The 23,933-nt window shown below is 36.4% G+C and overlaps 1 protein-coding gene across 7 annotated transcripts; it reads left to right on the top strand.

The window, feature by feature from the left end:
• The first annotated feature begins 482 nt into the window (after positions 1 to 482).
• Positions 483 to 20,887, top strand: CLK4 (CDC like kinase 4). Of its 7 annotated transcripts, none has more exons than XM_058547517.1 (14): positions 483 to 609; positions 3,633 to 3,793; positions 4,593 to 4,659; positions 8,394 to 8,616; positions 9,728 to 9,818; positions 10,213 to 10,279; positions 13,176 to 13,292; positions 13,383 to 13,549; positions 13,751 to 13,845; positions 14,109 to 14,238; positions 17,087 to 17,169; positions 19,677 to 19,756; positions 20,453 to 20,543; positions 20,629 to 20,887. In XM_058547517.1, exons 2-14 carry the CDS (start codon positions 3,691 to 3,693, stop codon positions 20,767 to 20,769), a joined length of 1,455 nt encoding a protein of 484 aa, XP_058403500.1. In that variant the 5' UTR covers positions 483 to 609; positions 3,633 to 3,690; the 3' UTR covers positions 20,770 to 20,887. The 7 variants fall into 7 exon arrangements, with proteins under 7 accessions (XP_058403500.1, XP_058403516.1, XP_058403509.1 ...); XM_058547533.1 differs by lacking the exon at positions 4,593 to 4,659 and adding an exon at positions 2,135 to 2,261 and having other exon boundaries at positions 484 to 609; XM_058547536.1 differs by lacking the exons at positions 483 to 609; positions 3,633 to 3,793 and adding exons at positions 6,854 to 7,089; positions 7,197 to 7,255 and having other exon boundaries at positions 4,592 to 4,659.
• Positions 20,888 to 23,933: the final 3,046 nt, after the last annotated feature.

The following is a 23,933-nucleotide window of genomic DNA, read 5'->3' as shown; positions in this document are numbered from 1 at the left end:
CTTTATGCGACTCCATTTTATACTGGAAGCCCCAAGCGGGCTGGACTACACGTATCGGGTTCACGGTGTGGGGGCTCATCTCCTGCGTGTCGGCTCTGTCTGCAGTTGAGGGTTGGCAGTCAAAGCGCGGTGGTGTGACCCGCTTGAGCCGGAGAGCAGGAAACGAGGCCTCGGCTGCTCTGCCGAGGGATGCCGCCCTCAAGGTAACTCCACCTGAAACAGCAGACAGGTGCCACAGGACTAGAGCAGGCCGCAGGCTTTCCCTCCCAGCTTCACCCACATTGTCCCTGAACGAAAACAACCTGAGAGGTCGCCCGTGCCCCACCAGGCCTCTGGGCGAGAACGTCCCGGACCGCGCAGCCGCAGTGTGGAGGGCCAGGCCCACCCCGGAAGACACACGGAGCCCCGCCCCTTACGGGGAGCGGCGGGAGCGCGCGAGGCTCTGTCACGCAGTCGCGTCCGCGCAGCGTAGGTGACGCTAGAGGCCGCCTCCGGGGTTGAAGTCAGAGCATTGCCGCCATTTTGTCGAGTGTTTGTCGCAGCGGCTGGAGAGAGAAGACGGCGGTTTGGCGACGTTTCTCGGTCAAAGGGCCTTTTGCCTTTGTGGAGGTAAGGTTTCGTGTGGGGTGTGCTGGGCTGGCAGGTTTCCCAGTGTCTTGTCTCGAAGCCAGGAGTGGGAGAAACGACCGGGCTCCGGGCCTCGGCCACTGGGGTTCCTTCGGGGCGCCGGTCCGCTGCTGGCCTTTAAAAGCTAAAGTTGCCCAGGTGTCGTGGTAGATTTAGCGTTCTGGGGCAGAGGGCCGCGGTTCTGCCGCTGGTCTTTTTCTGAGGGCCCTGGCCGCTCGCGTCGCGGCTCTGGAGGTCTGGGCTTGTTCCGCCAGCGAGAGCGAGGACCTGTCCGGAGACCCTCGAGAGCCGCCCCCAGGGGTGTGTTGTCGGAGGTTAAGTTCTCTCTTGGTTGCTTGGTCTCCGCCGTTTGTCGCCTTTAGGGGCTGTTCCCGAGTCAGACAGTTTCTCCCTCCCTGGGGGTGTGCCAGAGGCCCTCGCCAGGTGCCCCGGGGCGGAGAGGCGGGGTGGGACTGGGCGTCCAAGGAACGGCAAGTCCGCAAGTGCAGGTGCGGGAATTTAGCTCGTGCTTGTGAGACGTGGAAATGTGGGGAGGTTCGTCCTTTGTGCGACACAGCTTTTTTCAAGTTGGAGCATACCATTGTTGCAGCAGGTCTGTTTTTCTGATGCTTTTGCATCGTATTATCGTTGATTAAGTAGACGCGATGTGCTGCTTCGATCCTTGGGAAACAGCCCTCCCAACTGACCGTGCCAGCCACCTGGTGTTAAAGCTGTCCTTGTATGATTTCGCTCCATACACACCCCCTACAGGCTTCTTGTTACCCATTAAATGCATTCCTCCTGGAGCGATCTAATCATAACTTTAACCTGTTTCGATTTTTTTAAGCCATATACAGAGCGTGAAATTGTCAGGTATTAAAGGGCAGTAGAGGATCAGATTTCTAATACGGATATGTATACATTTCGGATCCATTGTGCCTGATGTTTTTGTTTAGAATCGAGTGATTCTAGCGCGTTGGATTCTTTATTAATTAGAGGTAAGGTATGTGAAGGAACCTTATCCGTAGAACATGAGTTGGGGATTCTCTTTGCCTCCTGAGAAAATATTTCTAAACATTTCGGGGGGGGGGGTCTTCCCAACAGCTGAATTAAATTTAAAGTAGCGAATTTGACTAGAGAAATAAAAATCTTTGGCTCTGCCAAGATGCTTATTCTTATTTTAATATTTACATATTGATAACTTTAAGAATTCTGCCTTGTTAGAGGTGAGCTGGCTGTGGCAGACTGACAGAAGGAGAAAAAAACTAAAGCAAACACATGTTTTGCAAGAACTGCGTAATAATGGATGGTCATAATAATAACGCTGTTATCAGATGTTGTAATTTTGCTTGCAGATGCTTAACTGTGCTGTTTTAAAGAGTTCCTAATGTGGGTGTTTTTTTTTTTTTTTTCAATTTTGGTAATTGAAGGAAGGATCAGAAGAATTCTACTATAAATAAAAAATTCTTTTGGTGGCTCTTCTGATGGCTTTTTGCGTCAAGTTAATTTGAAGTGTCATTCATTTCAGTTTCCCATATTGAAGTGACTCTACATCAAACCAAAATTCTCAGTTAATTTCCAGTGAAAAGTTTAACAGGAGTTTTGGGATTTTTGTTTGAAGTGACCAATGCCTTCTTCTCGTTTATTTAAGCAAGGTAAAAGAGAAGCTACATTATCAGAAGGGTGCTTGATGGGCATAGAATTAGAATCAGCAAGAGAAGTCAGTCAAAAGGTTTGAATATTTGGTGGTATCAGGCACTAAAGGCATGATACATAATTTTCTTAGGGAATACCTCCCAGGAGAATTGAAGCTGCCTCATTTCAAAGTCTTTTTTTAATCCATGTGAAATTGTGTAACTGTTTACATGAGTTTGCTTGTTGAATAAGTCATTTGGGCAAGCTGAAAGAGGTTAACTAAGCTGGTTTTGCTCCATTTTACCTTTTTTCAGCTCCTTGCTGAGTTGTGAACTCACTCTGTTTTAGCAGAGTTTGGACATCATTGTTACAAACTTAAGTGCTTTGCAAAGTATTAAGATGGGGAGAGGCAGATAGGGATTACATTGTTTGAACACAGATAGGGAGCCTGGAAGGGTACTATGTATAAGAGGTTGTAGATGGAGTCCAGGAATTGTCACCATTATCATCTGATTTGATTGTGACTATGTGCATCCTTGTAGGTTGAATTCTTCTTCAGAGTCATCCCAGATCTACAACAAATATGTTTTAATTTTAAGAATAACTGTAGGATAGAGAAAATGAGTTCATAAAATAATCTTTATTGCCTTTCCAGTTTCTCTGTTGAATACTGTGCTATTGTTTTGGTTTTTTTTTCCTTTCAAAGCTTGGAGTCATTTTGAGATTGAGAAAGAAATTCTCGAGTATTTGAAAAAAAGAAGCTCTTTACTTTTAAAACAAAGTCACCGCCTATATTTAGTATCCTTAAGTGTTTCCCTGACTTCAGTTATTTGTATTACAGTATTTTGCCAAAGCTGCATGACACTTGTGATATTATTTCTCTTTAAATTAGCTCACATCTTAAAGTTAACATTTTTGAAAAGAAATCATATCAATAACTTAATTAAGAGATCAGTAATAATTTACCATAAAAAGGAGGTAATGATAAAATAAAATCAAAAAAGTTATTAATTTCCAGCTAGATATTGTTGTCTGCTGAAGGCTCTAAGCCTAAACCCTGTCTCTCTTTATTTTTAAAATGGCAGTTAGCAAGTGTTAGTTGAAGACAAGCAGCAAGCTGAGAATTTTTCCAGAAGAATTAAAAGAAACTGTATTAAGGTCTCACAGTGTTGTCATCATTTAGTACTAGATCTGTATGCCACTTATAATCATGTGACGTACCGATGGACTAGTGCCCCATGCCTTGAGAAACATTACCTACAAAGATTTTAGAACCTGTATGACTTTTTGTGCTGGGTGTTAATATTTCAATAGCATTAATGTATAATGTCTTATTTACTAAACATGACCATCTGTAACCTCCACAACTCACTTTGCATTTCCATTAACAGATGCGGCATTCCAAAAGAACTCACTGCCCTGATTGGGATAGTAGAGAAAGCTGGGGACATGAAAGCTACAGTGGAAGTCACAAACGGAAGAGGAGATCCCATAGTAGTACGCAAGAGAACAGACATTGTAAACCACATCACCAGTTTAAAGACTCTGATTGGTAAATTACTCTTGAACTAGTAGCATTTTAACACTAATAGTTTTAATGATTTGTTGTTAGCTTATATAGCTTTCATCTGTCAAATTGTTTTATAATTCAGTCAACAAATATTGAGGACATAGTTAATGAGTGCCTGTTATAGGCTAGACACTATATAGGTGCTGAAGCTACAGCTGTGAGTAAAACAGTCTCTACCCTCATATATCTGTGTCTCTGGGAGTGATGGGAGACAGTTGATTGGATACTAGCTGCCATTAATGTAGTTGAGAAGATGAGACACAGAAAAAGTTAAGTAATAGTGATGATAGGATGCCCACTCAGTGCCTTTAACTTGTATGTAGGAGGGAGATATGTATGCTCATTTAGTGTTCCATGAATGAGAGATAACAAGGGGACGGGGAGAGTTGCTCCAGATGAGAAAAACAGCATACGCTATTTGGGAATGTTAAAGTGCATTGGGGATTAGTCAGTTGTACTATGTTCTACTGGTTATTTTTGTAGATAAGGCGTTAGGATACGTTTGGGTTTTTGGAAGCTTGGTTATTGTAAGAACCCTTCCTTTGCACAGTAATTTAGGAAATGGCCTCAATAAAAATTTCCAATAGCATGTTTCCTGTTTTATTGCATTCTTACCAGTGTAAAATTTGGAGGGAATGCATTTATATAGAATTAAAGGAATTTTAAAGTTCCTAAATGATTAAAGAAAGGCTAGGTGAGTAGAGTTTCTTTCAGTCTGTCTTCCGTTAATTTCCCTTTCTCATTTGTTTTGTTGGTTCTGTTTTCTCCTTGTTTTGTGCAGATGTTCCATTGGGACTGTTTACCAGATTGCTTTCTAAATTAGCCAGCTGGGGTTACTTTAAAAAACAGTATGTAATTTTTTTCCTTCTCCATTGCTAAAACAGACTTGTTCTGCAAAACAGTGAGCTTATTGGTAGTCAATCGAGATTAGTCATTCTTCATCATACAGTTATGGGAGGAAGAAGGAGAGTTTATGCCAGGATTTCAATTACCTGAGCTAATTAAGGTACTATAGAAAAACATCTGTATCCTATTATTAATAAATACAAAATGCTCTGTAAGGCTTAACATCATAGTACTGATCACTCATGGGTTTATTGTATATGTAGAAAGGAGGTGAATTGAGTGATGAACAGTTCATTCATGTTCATAGTTAACTACATAAACATGATACTGAGTCAGTCCCATTAACCACCAGGCCAGTAGCTGCTTCTTTGACATTGCCACTAGAGATGTCCGGTGGTAATTGCTCTCCATAATCTGGAATATTCTAATAGTCGTTTTAAAGATTATAAACTTTATACAAGTATTTTCTATAAAATTGTTGAAAATTGCAGAAAAGTATAAAGAAGGTAACCTTGGTAGAATGCTAATCCCCCATTATTTGGTTATAAAATTATTTCTAATTATGTATTCTTAAAAATATCTTTGTATACAAATCTTTGCCTATGATTATTTCCTGAAAATAGATTCTAAGAAGGGATGCTTTCAAGTTAAATGGTATAAACTCTTAGAAGGCTCTTGCTACATATTTCTGTCTTTTTCTAGAAAGTTTGTACCAAGTTATACTCCTACAACATGCTCCTTCATGCTTCTCACCAGTCTTGGCTATTTTGAAATGCCAACAACAGTGTTTTGTTTCAATTTGAATTTTTAAATTTGTAGTGAATTTTTCCATTGTCATATATTTATTGACCACTTGAACGTTATTTTTGTATTCTTAGCCTATTTTTTCTGTTATAGTATGTTTTTCTTACTGATTTATAAGAGCTTTTATTGTATATCAATTATTTTACCTTTTTTCACCTATATTGCAAAGGGTCTTTCTGATTTGACTTTTGGCAGTAGCCTGTGAATTGGTTTCCCTTCCTACAAGCGTATTCAGTTCTGCACAGTATGTTGGGAAGACTGATGTGCTGTGAAAAACACCTTTATATCTTGTAAAAATCCTTAAGTCTTCCTGTAACATGGAGTATTGAGTGATTCTCAAACTTTAGTGTGAATAGAATCACCTTGGAGGTATGTTTAAGATGCATATTACCAGATTTAGATTCAGTGAGTCTCTCTGTTCTGGGGCCAGGAATCTTTATTTTTAATAATTCCGGATTTTGATATTGTCGATAAAGAGACCACCCTTTGAGAAACATTGTTTTAAACTCCTTAGCCTGGCATGCAAGATTTTGGATGATCTATTCCCAGTTTAGTTATTTGACTGTGCTCCCCTATGTGAAAATTGCTCCTCCTGGAATTGTCTTACTGTTTCCTGCGTAGCACATAGACAAACCCATTTAAGCCATTGTGGCTAGAAGTGCTCTATAAATCTGAGATAGTAGTACACCGTTCTTTTCCCTTGGCATTTCTTCTACTTGCCACTTTGTCCAAATCCTAACTTCCCTTTTAAGACGCAGCTCTTTCCTTCTCTTTGATGAAGTCTTCCCTGACCATTGTAAGCAGTTGGAACTTTTTCCCTTCTATGACCCTAAGCACTCATATGGAGCCTTTCAGCATTTCCTGCATTGTTGGGTTTTGTTTTATTTTTATGTGAGTAATCTCAAACTGTCTGTTATTTGTTGGCAGGGATTTTGTTTTTTTTAATCTTCCACAGGACCCGTGAGGAGATAAAAACGAATGCCCATAGCCTCATTAGTCTTGGCTATTTTGAAGGACTACAGTAACATATTCACTGGACATTCAGTGAATATTTTCAGAAATTAAGTCAATCTGCTCATCCTCTCCACTTTGTCCATAGCCTTTATGATTCCATAGACTCTCTAAGCCTTAGTCATTATAAATTGAAGAGGTCCTCATCTTTTTAGTTTATCCTCGTGGTAGTACTTCACCCCATGTTTATTATTCTATAGATTGTTTATGGATTATCGGGAGCTCTAATTTCATGCACTATTACAGCTAAAAATTATTAGTGTTAGTTTTTTCCAGAAGATTTTGGACTGTCATAGAAAGGATGCCTTACAGAATTAAACAGGATGCCTTTGAGAGTATGGTAATTTCTAGCTTTATGTATTGTAAATCTTTCCCTGACAGATCCAAGCCAACTGATCAGATTCCTGACTTAGACCCGCAGTCTTACCCTAATATCCTGAGTTGTTTCTCCAATGGATAGATCTTGACACTGGGGGAAGGGGAGAAGGGGTTCCTGCATCTCCCCGGCTTGGATTTGATGCCAGTTCTGTTGAGTAGCAAATTTAGAGATGCTTCTCCTTTATTTCTGCCTAAACCAGCCCACTGGGAAAAAGAGTGACAGCATATTCTGGGGAAAGGTAAGGGGTTGGTGAGGGCAATCTAGTCAACATCTGTCACTCCATTGCTTGTCAGGATTATTTTAGCTGATTTGTCTGACTGGGCAGGTGTCCCCTCTCTCCCTCAGTGCTCCATGTGCGTCCCTCTTGAAGCTTCGCACTCTGTTGAAGAGGACACTCATCCCAGGTAGAGAGGGGGTCGGGAAATTGGGCCAATTGAATCTATGTCCTTTTCTTTCCATTAGATCAAGGCTACTTAACTGGGATCTGTTGACTTCCTGAGGTCCATGACCTCTGAAATTCCATGTCAAGTTGTGTTTATGCGTTTGTGCATTTCTTGGGGGAGAGGGTCCATGTCTTTAATCAGATTTTCAAAGGGATCTGTAGATTCAGAAGCACTATGGCACTAGATGTTGCTGTTTTCTATGTAGAGTTCTTGTGCATTTCGTAAGCAGGAATAACAGGAAATTAGAAATGCAAAAGGAAGTAGTGTGGGGGGTCTGTTGTAATCCTAGGCAAGCAATTACAAGACCCCTTTCTCATTTGAGGGGGACGTATTTTAGATGTCTTTGGCACATGAGGCAACCTTCAAAAGCTATGTTGTCTGACATTTTTCAAAGAGGAATAATAGGAAGCTAGAAATACAAAGAGGAGAGGATATGGGATAGTGATGTGTATAATAAAATTGGCCTGTATAATAGGAGTTAGAATGTGCTCTACCACCATGGCAAATCATTTACCTTCTAGAGACCTTAATTTAGTCATCTGTAAAATGAAAGGGCTGGAATACATTTAAGATTCCTTCTAGATCTAATATACTACTTTTCATGAAAGAATTCTCTGTGTTCCAGGGACATCTAAAATTCACTTATATTAAAGAGAAAGGAATCTTGTTTTGCCTGCCTCTTATTGTCTGTGGCTCTCTGAGAAAAGAAAGAAAGCTTAATTACAGATGCATATATTATAACACTGATGAATTTCAGAAGAGCAGTTTTGTGGATTTTTGGTTTTAACTTTCTCCAGAGGGTAAAGGGACACTTAACCAAGTAAACACTACACTTAATTGAATGATTTGGCTCAAGCTTTGGTCCTTGACGTGAGGTGCTTGATAGCAGTCTATATAATGGAGAGATATGGACCTGTTTTCTTATTGGTTAAAGTAAAATTATTTAAGTTTTGTGAGGTAAATATAAATTATTATTCATCAATTTGAATTTTTTTTTATTGAGTTAGCTGTTTAAACCAGGAATTCTTGAGAGAATGTTTTGTTTGAACCACATTTTTCTACAGAGAGAATAATTTGAATTCCTTTAATGTGTTTGCAGTCATTATTTAGAAGCAAGGTCCTTGAATGAGAGAGATTATCGGGACCGGAGATACGTTGATGAATACAGAAATGACTACTGTGAAGGATATATTCCTAGACATTATCACAGAGACGTGGAAAGCAGTTATCGAATCCACTGCAGTAAATCTTCTGTCCAAAGCAGGAGAAGCAGTCCTAAAAGGAAGCGTAATAGACACTGTTCAAGTCATCAGTCACATTCGGTATGATTGATTTTGTTTTTATTTTGGGTGATTACTTATTTGTGTGTGAATGCTCTTAATGAGCTGATAATTTTGGAAAAATTTATATATAATACTATTTGGATATATTATAATTGTGTTTATATTACTTGAATCCTTAAAGGAAACTTGTAAATTCTCATAGCTAATCTGTATTTATTAGCTAGCCCGTTTGTCCACATTTACTCATTTTCTGCAGACCAGATCATGAGTTTCTTGAGTTTAATACTAAAAGTATTTTATTTTTATGTTTTGTAATATAATCTTATGAAAAGATGAAGCACCCATCTTTTTTTTCATCTTAAACATTTTTTAAGGAAACCCTTTCCTGATACTTGTAAACAAATATATAGGTTGCACTGGTGGATACTTAAGTGTTGTAACCCTGTTCATAGAGCATAGTCCCATAATACAGTGCATCATTGTCTGCAACTAAGTTCCATTGCAGTTCTGAAAATGGGTGCTGAATGAGAAATATACTACCCAAAAAAACCTGACTTTTTTTTACACTCAGACATCTTTAGCTGTTTGATCAGTAAACTTTGAATTATTGTTTTTCTCCCCAAGTTTTCTTCAGTAGTACTGGCTTTGATTAGATTGAACGTTGAAATTAACTAGCCTTTATTTTCCCGTTTTATTTTAATCATGTATGTTTTAAAATATTGCTAAATAAACAATTTCAACTAATCTTGACATTTTAAAACATTTTTCTGACAAACTAGACATCTCAACTCACAGCATATGCTATTTTATAGCAAGAGATTGATAGATCATGACATTGCATTCTTTAAATTTCAGACTTCAATTAAATCAGTATTTTAAAGAGACAATTGTGTTGTTTTTTTTCTATTGCCACTTAAAGTATCTTATCTGAAAATCTGTTCCTTGCCATGTTTTTCTTCTGTAACATAAACTGTGCCCTGTGAATTTCTGGGGACTGAATTTGAAATTGCTCCTGCCAACTGTTCGTGGCCTGGTGCTTATCTGAATGCCTGAATATCTCCCCGCTGAATGAATTGCGTATTCTGCCCTGAATTCACTCTGATATATTGATTGGCTGGACGATCTTGGTGCTGCCCACTTGCCGTTCCAGAAGAGCCACCGAAGGAAAAGATCCAGGAGTATAGAGGATGATGAGGAGGGTCACCTGATCTGTCAAAGTGGAGACGTTCTAAGAGCAAGATGTATAGAATATTTTTCAACACTTTTTAAACTTTGCAGACAGAATAATCTTTTTAAGAATAGTTTGTCAGCGGGGGGCTAAAGAACTCTTCATTGCTTTTTTGTTTTGTTTTTTGTGGGTTTGTTTGTTGTTCTTTTGTATTTCTTCTTTTCTGTAGAATTTAAATATTTCTACTCTAAAGTTCCAAAATAATCAATGAAATTTGAGATTAGAGCAAGAAAGATAGCTCTATCTAATTGTTTTTGTAGCAGCTGAAAATAAAATAATTTGAGTGCTGAAACCTTAGTTATGCTTTGATAGAGATCATTTGAAAATATTCCACACTTAAGCAGTCATTATTTGAATAACTAGATAATTTGTACTCAGATATACCTCTTTCTCCCCCCTCACTTTAGATGAAATCGTGGACACTTTGGGTGAAGGGGCCTTTGGCAAAGTTGTAGAGTGCATTGATCATGGCATGTAAGTTTTTGTTTGTGTTTTTTTTTTTTTTTTTTTTTTTTGGAACATTCTGATATTTTTGGTGGGGAAGGATCCATAATTTAGATGAGATGGTATTTTAAGTGGTAGCCATGTTTTCCTGGGAGGTATAAATATTCAAAAATTCTTGAATTGTGTATGATTTATTTACCATGAGTGTAGATTTTGGTCAAGAATGCTGACAAATCCTATCAGATGGAGTTCACTGAAATTAAAGTGAGTGTTCAGGTGAGGGAATTTGCCAGAACTTAGGCCCTTGCCCTCTACAAGAGGTTGAGTGCTTTACTTTACTTTTGAATCGCAGAGACAATAAAGCTTCTCTAATTTTCTTAGTTCAAAAACCTACATTCCCAAAGAATAATATTTGCATGTTAGAGTTAGCTTCTTAAACTGCAAAGAAATTATATTAGTTAAAACCTTCTGGAGTGGGGGAGGGGTAGGGAACAAAAGAAAAAAAAACCTACAGAATAAAGTCCAAATTGTTTAATGAGTTATACTAAACCCTTTGTGATTTGACCCTCTATCCTTCATTTTAATGTTTTCCTCCAGGACTTCTATTCTGTGGTTTGCAAATTTTTTTTGTAAATGAATCTCTTAAAACAATTTAGTGAAACTGCACATTTCTAAATTGACATCTAAAGTTTTTCATCATAAAATAGGAAGGATTTAATTTCTAGCTTACTGTGAAAATATTTTTTAAAAAAAATACCTCTGTCTCTCTAACTTTATTTTGAGGGAAACTATAACTACTAGAGCAGCTTGATACCTACCATCATTCATGGACAACTCTTTGAATTCTTAGAAATGTTTTATCCTTGAATTTATTTTCATTCCACTTTCCATAAAGACTCTTATCCTAAATATCTTTTATTATCAGTTTCCTTCTGTAACAAAAATGTGAACATAAGTGAAATTTTAAAATATTTTGAAGTTTTTTAGGGCTTACAAAAAAGTTGCTAAAATAGTTCAAAGAATTCTCATATATCCTTCACCCAGGTTCCCCAAATGTTACCACTTTACGATATTTGCTTTATTATTCTTTATACACACGTTACACAATCCTGCACCACTTAACGACAGGGATACATTCTGAGAAATGCATCGTTAGGTGACTTCATCAATGTGCAAACATCATACAGTACACTTAAACCTAGGTAATATAGCCTGCCACACACCTAGGCTACATGGTACTGATCTTATGGGACCACTGTCGCACATGCAGTCCGTCATTGATCAGAATGTCGTTATGCGGGGCATGACTGTGTTCAAATTTTGCCAGCTAGTCTACAGACCTTATTCAGATTTCAACAGTTGTCTTATTAACGTCCTTTTAAAATTTCCTGAGATTCAAAGACTCTGAGCATTTAATTGAGATGTTCCAATTAGTAATCGAGTATAAATCTGTTATAAATTTTGATACTTATTTGACCTAAAATATAAAATTTAATTGGAAATGTATGTATATTGGGATGGTTTGGGCTTTCAAAAAATTGAGTACATGTATTCATAGTAAATATATCTTAATGTTTTAGCATTAAATTTCTTTCCTTTTTTTTAATTGAGATATAATTGACATATAATATTGTGTAAGTTTAAGGTGTACAACGTGTTGGTTTAATACATTTATATATTGCAGTATGATTACTATAGAGTTACCTAACACCTTTATCCATTTTTCATTTTTATAGCTATAAGCACTGAGAAAACTTGGTCATGTAGTTAAATAGATGAGACTAGAAGGAGTTTAGTCACAGCAGTTTTATAGCAATTCTTTTAAGTCTTGAGATATATGCCAAACATCTTAGGGAGATTATCATCAAAATAATTTTTTAGTAATTTATCAACCCACAACTTCATTGGGGCCTTGCTGAAAGCAGTAAATTGGAAACCACTAGACTTGGGAAAAGGTTTGCTCTCCAGCCACTGGAAAAATTTGTTTGCCTTAAAGATTTTTTTGCAGCCTCGGGCACATATCTTAATATACTAATTAGGGGTGCGTGGGGTTTTCTTTTGTAAAGTGGAAGTGCCATAGTGAAAAAAGAGGCTTGAATGCTGGCTCATTTTCAGAAAGATCAGATTTAGAACAGACAAAAGAAGTTGAAGATTTGGAAATCTATTTCCTCAAAATCATTCATGGATCTGTATTTCTTAGGAAGTATTACAGATGATCCAATTTAAAGCTCACTGCCCTATATGGTAGCTATTTCTACCTATATGCATCAGTGAATGTGCTGAGCATTTTCTTGGCTTCATGACTTATTGATGAATGTTTCCTTTTTCTCCCAAATCTGACAAACCGATAGTTGTCTTTCCAGACTGAGTTGTGTGTTACCTCTTCTCTGAAGAAGTCTGAGCTCCCCTAACTCTTATGGTTAGGTTCACTCTCTCTACTCTGTAGTACCTCATAGCAAGCACTTCTTATGATAAGTTGTTCACATGTCTGTCTTCTCCATTAGACTGTGAGGTACATAAGGCTAAGCCCTGTCTTTTCATCATTAACACCTATGCACTATCTAGCACAGAGTGAGTCTAGCCTGGTGAATGAGCAAATGCTTTCAGCAGTAGTATACGTATATTCTATTTGAGGTTTATATTTTTATCTTTTTTTAACTATTTTACAAAATTTAGGTAAATTTAAAATTCTGGAAACAGCATTAAAATTCTTAAGTGTTAAGGGAATCATCGTTTTATATAAAACATCTTTTGTCAAAATATTTTGAAAAGATGTTATATGGAATCTGGTATAATATGCCCTGAAAGATTATTTTAGAAAAATATCATAGAGTAATTGATACTTAATAAGTTTATGCTTTAGAAGATACATGTCTGCAACCCCCTCCTGTGCATTTACCATTTTCATCTTAATTTTGTATTTAAGGGATGGCATACATGTAGCAGTGAAAATCGTAAAAAATGTGGGTCGATACCGTGAAGCAGCTCGTTCAGAAATCCAAGTATTGGAGCATTTAAATAGTACTGATCCCAATAGTGTCTTGTAAGTATAAACTTGAATTATGATCCATCATGTTACATGAGATAATCAGAATTCTGTGAACTGAATTATTTTTATTTTGATCTGTTTTAGCCGATGTGTCCAGATGCTAGAATGGTTTGATCATCATGGTCATGTTTGTATTGTGTTTGAATTGCTGGGACTTAGTACCTATGATTTCATTAAAGAAAATAGCTTTCTACCATTTCAAATTGACCACATCAGGCAGATGGCATATCAGATCTGCCAGTCAATAAATTGTAAGTATACTTGATAAATCTTTAAACACCAGAAAATTAAAGTTTTATTATACTACTGACATATCAATACATTGTCACTAAAAATAAACATAGGTAAAGATGAAACCCCTCTTAACCCCTATATCCACTACTAATTCTCCCTTCGCCCATTACAGATTAAATTTATAAGTGAAACTAATAGTATCTTTTGTTTTCTTGTAGTTTTGCATCATAATAAATTAACCCATACAGATCTGAAGCCTGAAAATATTTTATTTGTGAAGTCTGACTATGTAGTCAAATATAATTCTAAAATGGTAAGTTCAAGACTTGTTTTAATTTTGGTGGTTGTCTTTAAAATTAATTTAGCTTGGTGATCCTTGGATGAGGCATTTCACTTCTGAGACTCATTACTGTGTATCTTAATGTTTAACCCAAAAAGGATCATCCTTCTTTGCCTTTCTTGTGGGGTTATGTTGAAAATCAAAAAAAAGATAATATATATATAAGTTTTTTGGATAGTGCTATAAAATATTTCATATCTTTATTGATCTTCACGTGTACTCCTGTTTCACTCTAGAAACGTGATGAACGTACACTGAAAAACACAGATATCAAAGTTGTTGACTTTGGAAGTGCAACGTACGACGATGAACATCATAGTACTTTGGTGTCTACACGGCATTACAGAGCTCCAGAGGTCATTTTGGGTCAGTAGACACCTGACTTCTGATCATTGTAATTGGAGGAAGAGATTTTTGTTGTATACAGCTTTTATTAGAGGGTGGCTGGAGGGGGATGAGTGTGATTTTCTTAGCAGTGTACAGAAAATGTTTTCTGTTGTCATAAAAACTGTCTGGACGTTGCTATAAATATTTTTCCTGAGTGGGGAAAAATGTGATACCATTAAAGATATTCCAGGTGGTGGTGATTTTTGAACAGGTTAATCTTAAGAGATCATAAGAGAACAAGCTCTGTTGACTAAGTACATCACAGCAATGTGATTTGAAAGTGATGTGAGTACGTGTTTTCGTGTTATCAGAAAAGTGTGCTGGTAAAAATGCTAAATCTTTGGTTGACAGATATCTAGATATAGGGTGGATGGAGGTCAAGAGAAGAAAAAGGGGCTAGTCTAAGAGGAGAGCTTCTTTCATAACCCTTGATGTGAGAAAGGCTGGAAAAAGAAAGTGAGTTAAGGTGTAGAGTTTTAAAATAAGAGGGAACTTAGTAAGGGAGTGTGCATCTTATGCCTCAAAATTTAAAAGTTCGAGACCAGATCATGTTGATAGAGCAGGGAAGTCCGAGATGGGATTGGGGCTTGGAGAAGATGGGAAAAGTTCAGATCACGTGTTATTGGGAGGTAGTTAAATGAAATAAGCCTGTTACTTAGGCAAAAGTAAGGTCCAGCTGAGGTTGGATAGTAAAACATTTTTATGGAATCAGTTGTTTGCACTTTTTACCTTTTTTTTGTCTCACACGACCTGGTAGTTCAGAATAGGAGAGTGAAAGCAAACTAGTGATGTTTACCTAGAGTAAGGGATTGGTAAAAGTGTAAGGAAATCGAGAATATTGTGCAGTACTAGCCAGTAGAACTTTTCATGATGATGAAAATGTTCTATGTCTGTGCTGTCTGATATGGTAGCCCTTAGCCACATGTGAGCTACTGTGTACTTGCAGTGTGGCTGGTGTGACTGAGGAAAGTGAATTTTAAATTTTATATTAATTTAAATTTTAGATTTAAATAGCCACATGTGGCTACCATATTTAACAACACAGGTTTAGAGCTTATCTTTGAAATGGATGATAATAGGATTTCTGCTCAGTATGGTCTGAAAGGAGCTGCTGTGTTACAATAGTTTAGAAAGTGTATTCATGGTTGAGCACTGAAGGCTACAATGAAGTAGTAAAATAAAGGAGTATAGGAAGAAGTGGTGGACAGAGAGGTATTTTCACAATTTAAAAGGAGATAACTTGCTGTGTTTTATCCATTTTAAGATAAAATTGATTTATCAATGAATGGGGGGCAGATTTTTCCCCATATTTTAACATGAGGGAACACAGCACAGAACAATTGGCTTTTTTTGGTGCATAAGACAGTGATGTGTCTTGCAGTTAGTTAATGACCTCCTACATTGGGGAAAATATAATAATTCTTAGTAATAATAAAGTTCTAAGTGAGGCCAGGCTAGGGATAGTTGCTATAAATCTGAAATTACGCTTACTGGCCTTGAGGAAAAGAAATCGGGGGATTAGGAGATTAAAATCTAGGTCCTTTGTGTGTTTGTGGAGTGTTAATCCTGATGATTAAGGCAGAATTAGGTAGGAGAGGAAGATGTAGTCAGGTGCTATAATTGAGGAAGGCAATTGGTCTTATGTCTTGGGTGGTGTTAATAAAGAGATAAAGTTGGGAGAGGTTGGCAAAAGTGAATGATGTGGAATTCCAAAGAATCTGAGAGCTGATTCATGAGAGAATGGGATGATTTAGAATGGTGTGCTGCAGAAGGTTACAGTCACCTGGGGAAAAGCTAGACTGAGAGATGGGAGTGGCTGGAGAAGAAAACTTTGGTCTTAGATCCAAGCTCTATCGTTTGCAGATTTTGTGGTGTTACTATAAGTAGAAACCATACTCCATTATCCATTTGTTCAAGTGATAGGCACTGTGAGGGTTAACAGAAATGATTAAATCATAGTCAAGGCCCTTGAATATATTGTTTCTTTCTTTATCTTTAAATTCAGTGATGTTACTGAAAGTAATTGAAATGTCTTTTAAGGTAGGTTTTATTTATACATTTTTGTTTTACTAAATATTTGATCTTTAAAAATTAAAACATCTGTATGGTTTATTCTTTTCTTCTCTTTTCCAAGTAGTGTAGGCTTAAGAAGGCTAGGTGTTTTATTCTTTTCTGAATAGTATTGCCATTGAGAATTCTGAAGGAAAAAGTGTGTATATGATCATACATAGACAGCCTGAAAGTACGTATGTAGATCTCTCTCTGCGTGAACTTTAAATGGCTATATAATTCTGCTTGTAGGTGAAACTGCTTGTAATATTCATTATAGTTCTTATATAATTTATGTAAAACTATATTATTTCTTTTAATAGAAGAAGTAAATTCAGGCAGCAAGCTGATGATAATTGATAAGGGGTTAGTAATTATATTCTGAGGATAACTGTCGACCTGTATTTGTACTAATAAAATATAAAATTTTCTGAAACAGCCATGAACTTGTGTTCCCCATTGTACAAGCAGTTCAGAGACTATGGAATATTTGCACAAATTGGTAGTTATACTTGGAAAATATTTGCTAGTCCTTTTTTATTTTACATAAAATGCCCCCTTCCCCGGGTTAAAATGCTGTAACTTAATGTAAGGATATGGAGGACTGTGAGAGCATACTGAATAATGTTTGATATAAAACTAAAAATGTGAGCCTTGAGTTTACTGTCATATTCTCCCAATGGGCTGTGTAAAGAGAGCACCCATATAGGAAAGGATTTAGTATATTGGCAATTAAAAATTGTTGCATAATGAAATGTTTGTTTTTGTTTTTTAATAGCTTTAGGTTGGTCTCAGCCTTGTGATGTTTGGAGCATAGGTTGCATTCTTATTGAATATTACCTTGGTTTCACAGTCTTTCAGGTATGTGTTTAGTAAATATAATTTAATAATTCACAATGAACTTTAAATGTTAAAGGCATGTTAAAGTTTTGGCTTCTACTTGAAAAGTTACCATAGTGTCATTCATTATTCTTAAGATTAAAAGTTACATATGCAAAATGATCATCCTTCTCCAAAACCATAGTTGAATGAAATACTACTCTTAGTGAATGGTCATAGTTCACTTTACATGTGATTGGAGTTTTTAACTCATGGTTCATATGGTCTCATGTTTCCACTTTTTGTTATGGAGCTCCTTCATAAATTTACATTAGTGTTACTGTAGCCAGTTTTAATTCAGTTCTGGTTATGTTACCTATCAGTAAATAACAAGTCACTCCTTTTTATGAAAGAATTCAGAAACAATAAGCTGTATTTTACTCATAAGTATTAGGCATCTATGACACTCGAGGCACCTTTCTAGGCACTAAGTGTATCAAGATGAAAAGACGACGTCTCTGTCTTCAAGGAAGTTGTGCAAAAGATAGATATGGGAAAACTGTTACAGTATAATGTGGTATTTGCTATAATGGGTCCATGTAGGAAGTGTACGGGGAACCCAAGAAAGGTGAACAGTTAAATTTCCTTCGAGAAGGCATCACTGAGGAGGTAGGGAGTTTAGGCCATTGTTAGAAGGAAGAGTAGGAATTTGTCAGAAAACTAGGGAGTGTGATGGTCAGGTCAGGAAGAAGAAATAGTATCTGTAATGCGTAGAGGCATAAAGGAACATACTCTAGTCAGGGAAGAATAAATAGTGCTGTCAGAGTGTCTTGAGAAAATGGGAAAATGATGACAATCGGCAAGGCCTGATTCATGATGGACTTGTTCACTGTAGAAAGGTATTTATTTTATCTTAGAAATCAGTGGTTTCCAGATGTAGACTAGTCCAAAATGAAAATGATTTTGTAAGATTGCCATTCTGGCCTTTATTTAGAGATTATCCTTTCTGTTCTTTTGGTATGAAAGTATCCCTTTTATGAAAACTTTATTTAGGTCTCCACTTTTTTCCCTCATAATTTTACTTACATCTGAAATCTAAAAGTCTTGAAAGCTTTAGGTGGTGCAACCATTGAAGAACTTTAAGTAGAGTTGTGATGTGATCAAGGTATTGTGTTCTGTTTTGTGGCTGTGGTGCAGGGGAGTTTCAGAGATCCTGGCTCATACTGTCAAGGTTGATTTGAAGTTATGGCGGAGCAGGGTGGGGAGGAAGCCATGATGAGGTTAGAGTCACTTAGATGGCTGTTGCAGAATGTGTGTGTTCACTGTTTTGGGAGCACCTCACCAGACTTCTGTTTCTCATTTGTAGAGATCCTGTTAAAAGTACTCCGAGTTTATAGACAAGTTTGTTATTTAGAACCATGGTTATCACTCACTTCTAGGAGGTAGTGTCTGGTTTTGTGGTAGTAAGCTGTAGGATCAAGAAAAAGTTGAGCAGGGTGCTTGCTTTCTTCATAATGATTTTGTGATTGTAAATCACTCTGAAGTCTTAAGTGAAGGACGGATTATTAACATTGGTTTGAGATGTGGTTTACATTTGGATTCCACTCTCTAGAATACTCTTCAACTAAGGGACTTTTTAAAAATGTGGAGCCAGTATTATTTATTCCTGTCATGAATAAGGACTTAACATTTTCAAAGCAATGTGCTAGGCACAGTAGTTGATAGATTTTAAAAAACATTACACACAGCCTCTGCTCTCCAGAGCAAGGCTTGGCAAACTATATCTTGCCCGATGCCTGCTTTAAAAAACAGAAAAGAATATGGGACAGAGACCACGTGTGACCAGCCAACCCTAAAATATTTACCGTCTGGCCCTTTACAGAAAAAGTTTGCGGACCTCTGCTCTAAGAACATTCCATTTAGCTGTAGTGGTACCTGTGACAGTTTTCTCTGTTCTACTTTTGCCAAAGCTCCATTACTGTATAGTTTAAGAATCTCAGTTTTGACTTGGGTTCATAGCTCAACTTTCCTCATTTATGAGCTATACAACCTCGAGCTAGTGTCTTAACGTCTTTGAAACGCATGTTCCAACATAACCTAGCTCAAAATTGTGGCAAGAATTATTGGGACTGTATTTTTATTGGGTAAGATTAGTAAGTATTAATATGTTGCTATTCATTGGGTAATGGAGGTTGATTTTAGTTAAGCGATGGATTAAATGAGACCGTTTTTTGGTTATCTTCCCCAATCATTCCTCAGTTAAAGAGTGCAAGAAATAAAAATAAAGAAAGAAACTGTTTAGCTTTACATTAAACAAATTACGCATCATCCGCTATACAGAACCTTACTGATACATTTCAGGAAGACTTTAATTTTATTGGATTTGCACCATACAATACAACTCAGTCAGTATTATTCCATCTTTGAAGTAGCATGTGATATAAATTGTGTAACTGTCTAATCCATTCCTTCTGTATCAACACTGTTTTCCTTTATTGTGTATGTAAGGAAATGGAAAGTGTTAAGTTTCTTTTTCGTTTGTTTTTCAGACTCATGATAGTAAAGAGCACCTGGCAATGATGGAACGAATATTAGGACCCATACCAACACACATGATTCAGAAAACAAGGTATGGTTTAAGTTTGCTACATGCAATGGCCTATATTCAAACTACAGAAAACCCAATTTTGTGGTTATTACTTGTTCCAAGGACTGCAGAGTCTGAATTTTTTTCGTAAAGTTTTTAAAAAGTAATGCACTATTAACCTTGTGATGTAGTAAACAAAGGATTGTTTTTTACATTCAAGTTAACCTTCGCATAAATGTTTTCCTAAATTGATGTAAAAATAATACATAGAGTAGTAAAAAAAAAAAGCTTGATTTTGGAGTCGTATCAGTCTAAGTCTGGATTCTCTACTGTTGCTAACCAGCCATATGTCCTTGAACAAGGTACTATAGTGGTTTCCAAACAAAGCTGCACCTCAGAAGTCACCCAGGGAGTTATTTAAAGATTTCCAGCCCCATTCCAGATCTAGTGAAATCAGAATTCACAGGAGTGGATCCAGGAACCTGTTTTTTGAAGCTGGCATTGTTCTTGTGTGGTATATGGGAACAACTTAGGTGGGATGCTAAAACCTCAAAGGGTGCAAGATTAAGGAAGATATTATATAAGGTATCTGGTATATAATTGTTACTGAGATTTTAAAAAACTGTGCATGCGTATACGTATGCATAGAGATGGTTATGCTTCCATCTGTCCCAGTGGGGGCAGGATAAACATGTGAATCTTGTTATTTTTACTAATCCAGACTTCTTTTTCCTGTAGAAAACGCAAGTATTTTCACCATAACCAGCTAGATTGGGATGAACATAGTTCTGCTGGTAGATATGTTAGGAGACGCTGCAAACCATTAAAGGTAAAGGAAAAAAGATTAAAGGTTAAAAAAAATGTTTTAACTATTTTTAAATATCTTTCTTAAACAAAAACATTTTTTCCCCCAGGAATTTATGCTTTGTCATGATGAAGAACATGAGAAACTCTTTGACCTGGTTCGAAGAATGTTAGAATATGATCCAGTGAAAAGAATTACCTTAGATGAAGCATTGCAGCATCCTTTCTTTGACTTATTAAAAAAGAAATGAATTGGAAATCAGTGGTCTTACTATATACTTCTCTAGAAGAGATTACTTAAGACTGTGTCAGTCAACTCTATAAACATTCTAATATTTTTGTAAGCATTAAATTATTTTGTACAGTTAAGTGTAAATACTGTATGTTTTGTATCAATAGCATAATTATCTTGTTGAGCAAGTATGGTCTTGATAATGAAATATAAAAGTTAAAATTAATTTTCCTTTTTCAGATTATCATTTTTAAAGACCTTTGGAATATCCTTTGTGTCCAGTGATAAATGTGATTGATCTTGTCTTTTGTACATGGAGGTCAACTCTTTGAAGTGATTTTTTGAGTAAAAGGAAATCTTGACTACTCTATTCTTAATGAATATTTCTTGATATACCTCAAATTCAGAACATTTCTTAACTTTAAAAGCTATTTCTCCAATTATTGGACAAGTAATAAGTATTATTAACTCTAGGTAGACAGGTATTGGAAACCAAAACCCATAGGAAATGTTTGCTGTTGAAATTACTTTAAATTGTAAGTATTGTGTTCTCATTGGGTCCTGTCACTGGTGATAAGTAGCATTCAAGGAAAGCCATCCAGTTTCCCATCATGACAGGTTGTTTAATAAAACCACATACACACTTCATTTAAAAATAACTGGTAAGTTTGGAAAGTCCTGTTTTCCAAGGGCTGTTTAGTGAGTTGCAAACATAGAGGAATTCTAATGACTAAGGTTTTAGTTTTTAATGCCAAGTCTTGAGGAGTCTTGAAATTGTTTCCTTATCAAATGAGGTTAATAGATACTTAAACCTTAGCCTATTATTAAGCAGTTTACATTTGTGTTAATCTTTACTGGAGAAAAAGAATGATATGATTGGAAAACACTTTGGGAAGAAACCTCTGCAGAAATTTCCAGACTCTAATTGGTTGGTTAACATGGTGAACTTTTTGTTAACTTATAGGTGGTTTTTCTCACTGTTACCTGGTTTCACATTAAAAACTAAATGGTATATGTTACTTAATTGAGTAAAAAAAAAAAAGCAAACTATTGATATTGTTCAGTCTGCCTGGTAGAAATATTTTTTGTTGTTAGAATTCATAATTGATTATTCAGATACAGATTATTTTTTGTTAAAAGTATCCATATTTCATAAGTGCTTTACACAGAGTTTTGAGTTTTGTGTATTTTAAACGTAAAACGCATAGAATTTCCTTATATGACAAATAATGAAACCAGGCTGTGTTCCCTATGTTGTTAATGGGCAGCATTTGCCAGTATAGTAAGGCTATGTTCCTAAAGTTGACTAGGAATTTAAGAAAGCTGAAATAAATTTTACCATAGGATGACTGCATAAATTATACTTAGGCCTCTGATGCAGTCCACATAGAGTGAATGTACCTTCAGCATTGTTGAACTATATTATATGTGATAAAGATTTTTAAAGAAGCATTTGATGTAAAGAAAAGGTTTTTCCTGAGCCTAGCTTATAGAGATTAAGATGTCTGCCATCCTTTATTTTCACCTCCATTTCTATTCTACCCTGCTACGGTACTACCTAATCCTGACTTTCCCTACAAGAGCTTCAAGTTCCCAAATTAGTGTTTACTTTCTCCTCCATCAGAAGCTCATTCCCTCAGAGTAGCTGATCTCAGGATAGAGGAGGAAAGAAAAATATCCACATTATTTCTTACTAAAAAGTTAATGATTACCGACCCCTTTTCCCTTATGAAAAAACGTATTTACTTTCTTCACAAAGGGTATTTACTAATTTGTACGCCTAATTCATGGAATTTTAAGAATTAAGTGAAACTTCAATAAATTAGGTAGGATAGAAGAAATGTTTAGGGTGGTACCTCTGGGATCATTATATGATTGTCTACTCCCAACCTTCCTCCCCCTCTTCTTTGAGCTCTCAAGTTCTTGCTCTTAATTGCCTTTTTCCTTGTACTTATGAACTCATTTTCTAAAAGCACCAGGTTTTTACTTGACAGCGCCAGGAGCTTCAGCACTAACAGGGGAAAGGTTTACAATGGCCAATGTATAAATATGGATTATTTGTAATTAGGTATTTTTCTTAATAATTTCGTTCCTCATAGTTGACTATTTCTAGAAATTTCATTGAAGTCAAGCTTGATTTTTATGAGGCTTTTTTTTTTTTTTTGGTGAGGAAGATCGGCCCTGAGCTAACATCTGTTGCCAACCTTCCTCTTTTTGCTTGAGGAAGACTGTTCCTGAGCTAACATCTGTGCCAGTCTTTCTCTCTTTTATATGTAGGATGCCGCCTCAGTATGGCTTGATGAGCGGTGCATGGGTCTGCACCCGGGATCCGAACCCGCGAAGCCCAGGCCACCAAAGTGGAGCGTACAAGCTTAACCGCTATGCCACTGTGCTGGCCCCCTTATGAGGCATTTTTTAAAGTGCAGCTGAATAGATTATTTCCAGTGTTTTCTGCTACTGTGTATTTTTTCAGGGTAGTCTCATTCATCCATGGATTCATCAGAATTTTCAGAGTAGATGAATAAAATTGACTTCTGCTATTACTCAATTGATAGTGGCAAACTACCTTGAGAAGTTTTATAGTTCATAAAATTGAAAACTATTTCTTTGAGTAATCTTGAAGGACTAGGTGCTAGAGAAATTAGAAGTGAGTTTGGTCAAGTTTTCCAGTAATCGTGGCTGAATTGTGACTTAAACTCAGGTTTCCTAGATTCTAGCGTTGTGCTTTCCTGTGTAATACGCCTCATGGAGTCAGAAACTTCATCTGATTCTTGTTCACAGCTCTATTGTGAACTTGTGATGAACTTGTGACTTGGGATGAAATGGAAAGTAATGGTTAATAGAAACTTTCATTACTTGGATTCCATTTGTTCACATTTTCTTTAGCTTCAACCATCAAAATGGTGAAATTGTATGGTCATTTGAAAACATATTCTGTTTTAAATAGGTAGGCAGATACCAATATTTAAATCTGATCTTGACATTGTAGAATGAAGAAACACTTTCTCAGTTAGGTGGCCTGGGTTTTTAACTTCTTTGCAGTTTGAAATTTCTGATTCCCACAAAATCTGGTGCAAGTAAAATATCTTAAATTTAAACAGCCAGTACAGATTAACAAGCTACATTTTCAAATATGGGCAGAAGAATTTGTTATGAATCGATAGTATCAATAATTATTGACTT

The sequence above is a fragment of the Diceros bicornis genome, chromosome 1 (genome assembly GCF_020826845.1).
Source record: "Diceros bicornis minor isolate mBicDic1 chromosome 1, mDicBic1.mat.cur, whole genome shotgun sequence".
In the NCBI taxonomy this organism is placed as follows: domain Eukaryota; kingdom Metazoa; phylum Chordata; class Mammalia; order Perissodactyla; family Rhinocerotidae; genus Diceros; species Diceros bicornis.
Note: the sequence above shows the minus strand (reverse complement) of the source record. Positions and strands in the feature narration are given on the sequence as shown.